This window comes from Neomonachus schauinslandi, chromosome X (genome assembly GCF_002201575.2).
Source record: "Neomonachus schauinslandi chromosome X, ASM220157v2, whole genome shotgun sequence".
NCBI lineage: Eukaryota > Metazoa > Chordata > Mammalia > Carnivora > Phocidae > Neomonachus > Neomonachus schauinslandi.
Window position 1 is genome coordinate 100,699,299 of NC_058419.1, and position 9,661 is coordinate 100,708,959.

At 43.1% G+C, this 9,661-nt stretch overlaps 1 protein-coding gene across 5 annotated transcripts in view; it reads right to left on the reverse strand.

Annotated features, from left to right (window-relative positions):
* Nucleotides 1–5,399, reverse strand: part of GK (glycerol kinase) — a 76,767-nt gene extending 71,368 nt beyond the window's left edge. For all 5 annotated transcript variants that reach the window (XM_021677933.1, XM_021677936.2, XM_021677926.2 and 2 more), the window contains exon 1: nt 5,179–5,399. In XM_021677933.1, the coding sequence (XP_021533608.1) occupies nt 5,179–5,256 (78 nt within the window). In that variant the 5' untranslated portion in view covers nt 5,257–5,399. The remainder of the gene's footprint in view (nt 1–5,178) is intronic.
* Between the last annotated feature and the right edge of the window lie 4,262 nt (nt 5,400–9,661).

Consider the following 9,661-nt stretch of genomic DNA (forward strand, 5'->3'; position numbering starts at 1 on the left):
AAATAAAATCTTAACAATAAAAAAAACTGAAGAAAGAAGTGAATGCAGGAAAGGAATTTAGCAGTGCAGGCACATAGCATACACCCCAAAAATGTCATCACTACTGCTGCTGCTACTACTAATGCTTATTATTATTATTATTATTATTATTATTAGGGCTACTACTACTATTACCTTCAAGTGGTAGAATAGTCACCAGCTCTATAGTCACCGCTAAGCCTAATTCATGACTCAATTCCAGCTTTAGGGAGAGGGATGGCTTAAAAAGCAAAGACACAAGGAAAATTATCTGTATAAAAAAATATTTAAGAAGGACTTTCTGAAATATTGCAGGCCTTCCTTGTCTTAGAAGGAGACCAGTAAAGGGACGACATGCTGTCCTTACTAAGAAACTGTCCCTTGGGGTTCCAAAATGAATTCACTTATCCTTGCTCACTCATCCTATGACTAATTCAGCCAGCCCATCATAAACATGCACATTCATTTCCCTCCTCACGTGATTTCCCCACTAGCCTACGCTTTTACACCACTCAGCTTCACTATGTGATAAAACATTTTTCAGGAATGTAAACTCCCTCTCTAGAACTCTATGATACTACATAAATTTGAATGACCTAAAATAAAAATACTAGCTACAAATATATTATATTGCCAACTTGACCACAAAAGGCATACTGGCATCTTCCAACAAGCTACAAAAGGAAGGAAAACATGGCAAATGACATTATATTTTTCTTAAAAAATGAAACCATATTAAATAGCATATACTATATCTAACACAGCTATAGTTCCCAAATTAGACTTTTTCCAAGACTCCACAAATTTTACCCTTCCTAAGTCTTCCAATCCTAGAGTTCTAGTCAACACATCTGAAGGGCTCAGCTGTCATCATGTAATGAGCACCCACTACATGCGAGGTGCTGTGTTAGGCTTTGGGGAGGAAAAAACAAATACTGTCTTGCCTTCTAAGGAGCTCAAAACTGAAAGCTCTTAACATGCAATGTTTATGGGAAACAAGAGAACTAGTAGTATAGGGGGGTGGCAGCCTATGATGAGATAGTGTTCTTGCCATTTGTGTAAGGTGATGGGCTAGAAAATAAGCCAACCTAGTGGAAAAAAGAAAACACAAAAGAAATACAACTGCAGTGATCACTACAGTGGCCTCATTCTACCCAGGAGCCAGATTAGTTTTTACCAAATTTACTGTTCATTAGTTCCCGGCCCCTCATGGGTGCTTAATGAATATGTGTCGAATAAAAGAAGGAAAGCAGAAATCCGTCCCTAAGCCTTATGAGATCTCGAAGTATGATGGAACAAGTGGGGCCAAGACAATGGTTCCGGCCAAAGCAAGCACAGAGCTACAGTTCGAGCCATGCTTTGGAGATGCTGGCTATTGGAACAAAATGGTTGTGCAACCATTATCCATGGTGACTACACCTGAGCCCTGCCCAGGACCCATTGAATCTGAGTCACAAGATGATCAAAACCAGCAAGACTTATTCAAAGGGAATTTTTTTTAACGTATTGCGAAACCAACGTTTGCATATGTTTGCCTTGGTGAAGATTCATCTGTGATTGTAATCAGAACAGACACCTGAAAGGTGGGTAAGTGGCCTTCCCCAGCCAGGAAGCCTAGGGCAGGAATTAGGAGGACAGGCTTCTGAAATGTCACAGACCTGGCCTTGAATCCTAGTTCCACTGGTTACTCTGTGACCTTGGGCACCATCTTCAGCACAGTCCAATCACCTGGGGGAAGGAGCTTAATAATACTACCTACATCACGGTTGTTAGGAGGATTAAATGAGATAATGCTGGAAAAAATCCTCAACTGCTGCATCCAACACATTTCAAGTCACAACACATTCCAAGCCTTTGCTTTTTGTAACATCCATCTTAACGGGGGGGAAAACAAAGTTACCAAATTAAAGAAGGAAGTTGACTGTTTTTACTGAAACTTCGGCCTTCTAAAGAAATGGCCCCTCCTTAAAACCTGTTACACTGATTCTTTTTCCAAGAAGTTCCTATTCTGTAATCTGAGTAATCATGTGCCAACCCCAGTTCACTTTCCTATCAGACAAGTATGAAATTTTTCCTTTGGCACAAAGCCTATGCATAGGGTCGCAGGGGGTACTCTTTGACAACTAGAAGTGAACATGTTCTAAAATGGCAGGTCTACTACTAAAATAGAAGAATTTAAATAATCAAACATACCCAAGTCAGGAAGTTTTAAGATTTTTTGGCAAGGTTAAAAAAAAAACAACAACCTGGAATCAAAATTCAGTTAACCTATTAAAGAGAAATAAACATCTATTCGATAAATATGTATCAAGTGCTCCCTGCAGACAAAACATGCATTCATTTGCGGTGTTGACCAAGATGTTTTAAGGAATAGAGACCTAGACTTCAAAAGAGGTCCCTGCTCCAAAGTACAGGTATGTAATTATAATACAGAGCAGTGATAAGAGCTAGGACTAGAGGTGTAAGAAAAGTAGTATAGGAAGGGGTGGAAATTCCAAGGGTTTGAGGAAGACCTGCTAGGAGATGGCAGCTGAGGCATTATTTGGAATTTCAAGCAGCAGGTCTGGGGAACAGGGGAGGAGGCAATTCACTCAGATGAAAGAGCACGAATAAAGAAATCTTGTGTCCATCATGGGAGAAAGTTAACATTGTTAGTACAGAAAAAGGAAGAAGAAAGCTTGCAGAGGTTATGGGTCTTGTAAAAGTTGAATGAGGTATGCAAATTTAATGAATGGTCAGGAAATTATTCAAACACCTTTAACTTTATAAGGTTCCTTATGACAGTTCATATCCCCGTATTCTTTCCTGAGAAGGTAAGCAATGAGTTTTGAGTCATAATTATAACACGGAACAAAACGACTGGAACAATTCTTGGGAATCACCTTGGGATTGAAGCACTTATTCAGCAAATCTATTACCTGCATTTTGCAGGGAGTGGTTTAGCAACCGCTTTCCTTATAACCAAAGAAGAAAAACACCTCGCTAAACTGTTCCTAAGTTCTGTTCGACTTCACACATGATCTCTAAGTCTTTTATGTACCTGTGAGGTATGCTTTCATAGTTGTTTCTCAAGAAACAGAAAACTTAATTGATCAACTTTTATGCATCATTCTATAAGCAGGATGGGAATCTTCTGAATTTGCCACCTTAGCTTACTCAATGAGATCATGCCATACAGAGCCCAGTAAAGAGAACCCAACTTCGGGGGGCTTGTGTTGTTCATGTCACACACTGAACAAATGAGTGTGGTAACATGAAGTTGATGAATTCTTCCCCTACCAATGCAGAAAGATGCCTCTTGGGCAGAAGAATCTGAGGAACAACCTGCAGTAGATAAAGAAGATTGCGGGCTACATGGACAGCAAGAGTGAAGAGTCAAAAGGAAGACAAGCACAGTAAGGCTGGCTCCTAAAAAGGAAGCCTACAAAGTTATGAAATATTTTACCCATATTCACAGAGGGCAAAAGCCGTATAAACTTGAGAACAATCGCCATGTTGAGTCTGGCCCCCACCGTGCTTTATGAACTAGTTGCCAATATTTAAGAATAGAAGGATTTCACTGAAAACTCTAGACTATCAGCTTTTCTTAAGGAATTGGAAGATCTGGCAACACCGGGCTGGTGTTCCTGCTTGGCAACTGTAGGCTGTCCCCTTGGCCTGAGTCTGCTCTCCAACTTCTACCTGGCTGGCCCCTGAGGGCTTTTGTGTGGGCAATTCTTTAATAGGATTTCAAAAATTAACCCACAGTTAACACACATGTCTTAATGGTCTTTCTTAATTTGGGGAGATGGTAATGATGACTGTGTATTTTATATATTAATCAAATCCAGTTAGACAGACTATCTTACTTATGATTCAGGATTACTTTACAAACATTTATATGAAAATAAGACAAAGTGAAACCTGCCCTGGGTGATCAAAAGATAAGCAATGTAAAAGACAGTAGAACTACATCTTGGCAGCTCAAACCAGGGTAAGTCATTAAAGAAGATTCAAACTAAAATTGGACTGAAAGCTTTTCACTTTAGACAAGAGAGACAAGTATCAAAATGAAGACACAAATGCAGGTTTTAGTCAAGTGGTCAGCTCAACAGGACTTGGAAAAAACGTATCAACTTTATATATAATGTATACATATATGTACATATATATATACACATACAAAATAGCGCACGAAAAAATGATTTGAAGTGAAGACAGAGCTAAATAATCATTCAGTAATTATATCAACCTGTCAAATGAGTCAAATGTCCACTGAAAGCTTGAGTTCTTAACCACTTATTTAAATTACTTTTAAATTAAATCTTACTAAACTCGGTGTATATCAGTTTAAGAGCAAGTTTCCTAATTGCACAAAACATACTAATAAGCAGAGTCCCTTAAATAGCACTCCGTTGTGATAAAACTGCTGTCATCCATGGTAAATAAAAAGAGAAACAGAATTTTCCCGTCACTTTATGCTGTGAAGCACGGAGAAAACCATCTGTTTGTAACCCGCAAAGTATCCAGAACTGAAATTTTCGAGTCTCCGAAATTAAGTAAAGATGCTGGTAAAAGCAGTGTAGTGTGACTTTTTCCTAATGTGTTCAGTGCCCCCCCCACCCCCCCACGCCGGCATTCCACCTTCTGCAATTTCTGTGGGAGAGGATGACAACGCATCATCACGCCAATACTATATTCATATTCGTTCTACTGCTCCAAAGGACGCTGTGTTAGGCTACCAAAGCCGTGACACAGCTTTCGCCCCATCCAAGGACGTCCTGCGCCCCGCAGGCCAAATGCTCCTGGGGAAGCCCGCAGTAGCGGTCAATGTGGCCACCTGTCCCTGGCTGCAGGCGGGCCGCTCTGCACGGATGCTAGGCGAGTCCCAGCTCCCTTTGGGGGTGGAGTCCCCTATTAGTAGGTGACCCGGCTCCACCACCAAGGCCGGGGCTGCTCAACTCGGCCGCGGGGGTCCCGAGAGGCCGAGGTCCCCCAGGCCCACGCAGGACAGCTCCAGCGTGGCAGGTCCCGCTCTGGGGGCCTTGGCCTCCACCCTTTGCCTAGAGACCGGGGGCCCGGGGTCGGAGAAGGCGCAGGATGGGAACTCGACAGCCAGCCCCGAAGTCCCTGGGCTCCCGCCTCGGCTCAGCGCCTCCTCAAATGTCACCCTGGGCTCACCAAAAAGCGCGTTGAGCTGGTGCCCTGGTCCACTGCCCCCACCAATGGCCCCAAAACTGCTTTCTTCGCGGCTGCCATGAAACCAGCTTCGGGTCAGCGGGCTATCGCGGCCCGTTTCCCGGGTGACGGCGGCGGGAGGGGGAGGGGCAGGCGGCGAGCCGGGAAGGCGAGACGGCGTGCGAGGGCAGAACGCTCGGACCGCGCTCCAGGCAGCCCCTTTACCCGCGCGGAACCTTCTCACCCCGCCCCTCCGACCCAGGCCCCGCCCCCAAACGCGTCCCCCACGACTCCGGGGGCGTGGCGGGGGGGGCGGTGGCTGCCTGCCGGGCCAGCCAATTAGCGAACGCGGAAAGAGGCGGAACGTTCCGACAATCAGAGGGCGGTGTGACGTCACGGGGGCGGGGCCTGGGCGCGGCGGAGGCGGTGGCCCGCGCAGCAGGTCACGTGGGCTCCTGCGACCCGGCGGCCGAGCCATCCAGCTGCAGGGCCAGGGGCGGAGGCGGGTGCTGTCCTTTGGCTGGGAACGCCGCTTGTCCGTGGAAAGGGCACAACTCCCAACCCGCGCCCTGGGGCTCCCTCCCGCGAATGGGTCCCAGAGTCCAGAACTGTTTCCTCTGGTGGGCTGTGCAGAGCACGACGTGAATCGCTCTTAAGACTGACCTGGTCAGGCCTTCCCGCGCTTCCCACGCCCCGCCCACCTCCCCTCTCCTTGCCCTGGATAATAATTCCCTGTGCGGGAACTGGTCCAATGTAGTTTGACCTCCGGGAGCACGGCGAATCCCCATCTTTGTATGCTTTTCAGGGACGAGGAACGCGGAAGTTCTTTCGGTTTAGCATTTAAGGGAAGAGTGCAGAATCAACCTTCCCGGGTTCCTCAGTTGACAATTAGGCATCCGGCACCTCCCTGTCCTGATGCACCCTTCCTCCTCGCTTGACCTCACTCGGGTGTCCCCTCCCTTCCACGCAATTTCCTCTCCCTCCATTAACTGCTCTACGAGGAAAGGGGCTCTCTCATTTGACCTTGAATTTACCTTGCCAGGATCCTTTTGAGTCCTATGTTTCAGGGGCTTTTCAAACTTTGAATCAAGACCCACTGCGAGAAACAGTTGACAACTCCAGGTGTGGGTGTGGGTGTCTGTGCGCGCGCGCATACATTTATTTTATATTTAATACATATATTTATACATAAATATATTTTATGCATATTTACATTATTGAAAAGTATTTCCAAAACAATTTCTTTCCATGCTATGCATTCTGCATTGTTTTATTGTATTGCATATCATTTTATCAACTGAGTAAAGGAGGAAAAAATTAAAAAGAACAAAGGCCTTTATTTGGGGTCTCAGAATTGCAATTCAGGTGCACAGACTCTGGAGAAATCAGAAAAGGGTCTTGGTCATGTAGGGAAAGCAAGGGGTTTTTATGAGCAAGAAGGAAGGGGTGATTACATTCTTTAGATAAAGAAGTGAAAAAAACTGCTACTTTGGTGCTGACCAGTGGAGCTGCTTCTGATTACTATCTTATTATTTGATTGGTGCCATCAAACAAACCTGTCTCTGGTATGTATGAATTCACTTGACTGGCCGCGTAGGATCTGAACGCTAGTTCCTCTGTTTAAACTTTATGACCAACTGTTTCTAAAATGATTGCTGCTCCTGGCCTAGTTCAAGAGTTCATGAATTGGAAAGAAAAATGGAGCTTCAAATTGAGAACGTTATGTCCAGAAATTTTATACAATCCCCCCTTTTGATCAAGATTTTTTTTTTTAGAAAAATGTCAGAGATCAATATTATTCCCTGCTAACCGGAGTTTTAATGTTCTGTTCTGGATCTTAAGAGGTCTGCTCCATATCTCAGGAACTAGTCTTTTGAAAATAGGTCAATTCAGTTAAACAGTTGTGTCTCATTACAGGAGATGGTCTTGCAACGAGGTTCCCAAAGTTAGGCCCATATTGTGCAAGCAATCAGGTAATTAAAAAGAAGCATCTCTACGGAAAAAAAAGAAAAACAAAGGGAACAAATGTCATTGGTTGGAGCAAATTATAAACCCAGTGTGGTCCTGAGTGCAGCCACTGAGATTTCTAGATGTCAGGCTCATAGCATCTTCAGAGAGAGTGCGAGCAGGCAGTGGTAATCTGATAAATTTTCCTGGTTTGCAGTCTGAATATCTCTGGTGATCTTTCTGAGTGGCCCATACAGCAAAAGGCACGAAGATTGTTTAGACATGGGCTGTTGTGGCAATTTCTCTGAAGTTTATCTCAAGTTGTCTAGCTTCAGTGTGCAGGGCTTCAGGAAAAACGGCAATTTTTTAAAAAAGATTTTATTTATTTATTTGACAGCGACAGAGAAAGCACATGGCGGGGAGGGGCAGAGGGAGAAGCAGACTCCCCGCCGAGCAGGGAGCCCGATGCAGGGCCGGATCCCAGGACCCAGAGATCATGACCTGAGCTGAAGGCAGACGCTTAAGCGACTGAGCCACCAGGCATCCCCAAAACAGCAATTTTAGTTCTGAGTGACTCCAAGTCAAAAGAAGGAAAGAAAATTAGAAACCTTAGTTGGAGAGTCACAGCTAGATATTTGAGGATACCAGAATTTAGGATCCAGGCTGGTTTTATAGGGAAACCCTCAATCAGAACTAGAATCTAACATCCACACTGTGTGTTATGAAATATAATTTTTTTTCTCTTTTTAAAAAGAAAACCACAGGCCCAAAATGGTGTTACTTAGGCCGAGTTCTCAAACTGGAACTTAGTACCTAATTTAATTTCAGTTTCAATCTCCTCCAGAAATGTAGTATTTAAAATTTAAATTCAATTAATTAATTAATATATATTATTAGTTTCAGAGGTAGGGGTCAGTGATTCATTCATCTTATATAATACCCAGTGCTCATTATATCACCTGCCCTCCTTAATTTCCATCACCCAGTTATCCCCATCCCTCTACCCCCCTTCCCTCCAGCAACCCTCAGTTTGTTTCCTATGATTAAGAGTCTCTTACCATTTGTCTCCCTCTCTGATTTCGTCTTGTTTTGTTTTTTCCTCTTTCCATATGATCCTGTTTTGTTTCTTAAATTCCACATATGAGTGAGATCATATGATAATTGTCTTTCTCTGACTGACTGATTTTGCTTAGCAAAATAGCCTCTAGTTCTATCCGCCTCGTTGCAAATCCAGAAATGTAATCTTAACTGGTCAGTCAGGAATTTTCCTCATCAGCGCCAGAGTCTGTTACAGGGGGCCTCTCCATCCCCCAAAGGAAGATGAAGTAATCTGCATTATAAGACCCCCTGCTTCTTCCCCGAAGGGAAAGTGACCTTGCCTAGAACAATCCTTTTCTTTTACTAATAACTTTCAGGCCCCACCCTCTTTCCTATAAACACCTTCCATTTTGTACAATTTCTCAAAGCTTCCCTCTATTTGCTAGATGGGATGCTGCTTGATTCACGAATCATCTAATAAAACCAATTAGATCTTTAGATTTATTCAATTAGGTTTTGTTTTTTAACACTCTCTAAAATCACCCTCATTTCCACCAAAGATAGCCAAATGAATACTAATTTGTTTGTGAAATAAGTCCAATTTCAACACCTTGGCCTGATTATTTTCAAAAGTGTAGCAAGAAGAGTGATTGATTCTATAGCTTCTTTTAAATCTGCTTTGCTGAAACTTTTCGTAAGGAATTTTAGATTGAACTTTCAACAGCTTCCTCAGGCTAAGAAGCCAACCCAAATACTTGCCATCAGAATTTTGTGTAATTAATAGTTATGGATTTGGGTGAATCCTCCCTTCTTGAGGTCCCCCAAATATCCTGAGGTTCCTGCCCGTGCCAGGGAAGTGACCTTCCTTACTCATCTGGTAAGGCTGCTGGGAACCCTGTAAGCAAGGTATCGGGCTTACTGTTCCAAGGGGCTTCATTGGCTCCATGAAGTCAACCTTAGTTCCCTAAAGCTATTTGGTCATATCTAGTCTATGCACTTCTCTCTCAAATATAACATTCCAATCCAAGCCTTGGTAATATAACCAACGTTTGCAATGGTGTTCTGTTACAAGGAGAGCAGATTCTTAATAAATTTTGCAAATAACTATAATTGCCATGAAAATAGGAATATTCACTGAGAGCTTCTAAACTCTGGAGGGGTCAGGTAGGGAAAAAAAGACAAATGTTTCATATTTATTCACAAAGGAATATTTTATCAAATTTCTGTAAGTCATAGATAGCTTAAGAGAGAAAGTTTCCTTAAATCTGGAAGAGCAAACATTAGAAAACCAGCAACATTTCAAACAAGAGTCATAAAAACTATGATCATCTTCCTCAGTTTATTCGGGCCCATGTTATTAATTCTTGTTGTTGGAATCCAGGTTTCTCACTAGTTACAAACATTCTTATTCGGTTCAGTTTTCTGATCTTAAGGTTATCAGAAACCTCTATTTGTCAAAAGTCCTTTCCATGAATCTCCTTGAAGCTGAAACACATTTGCA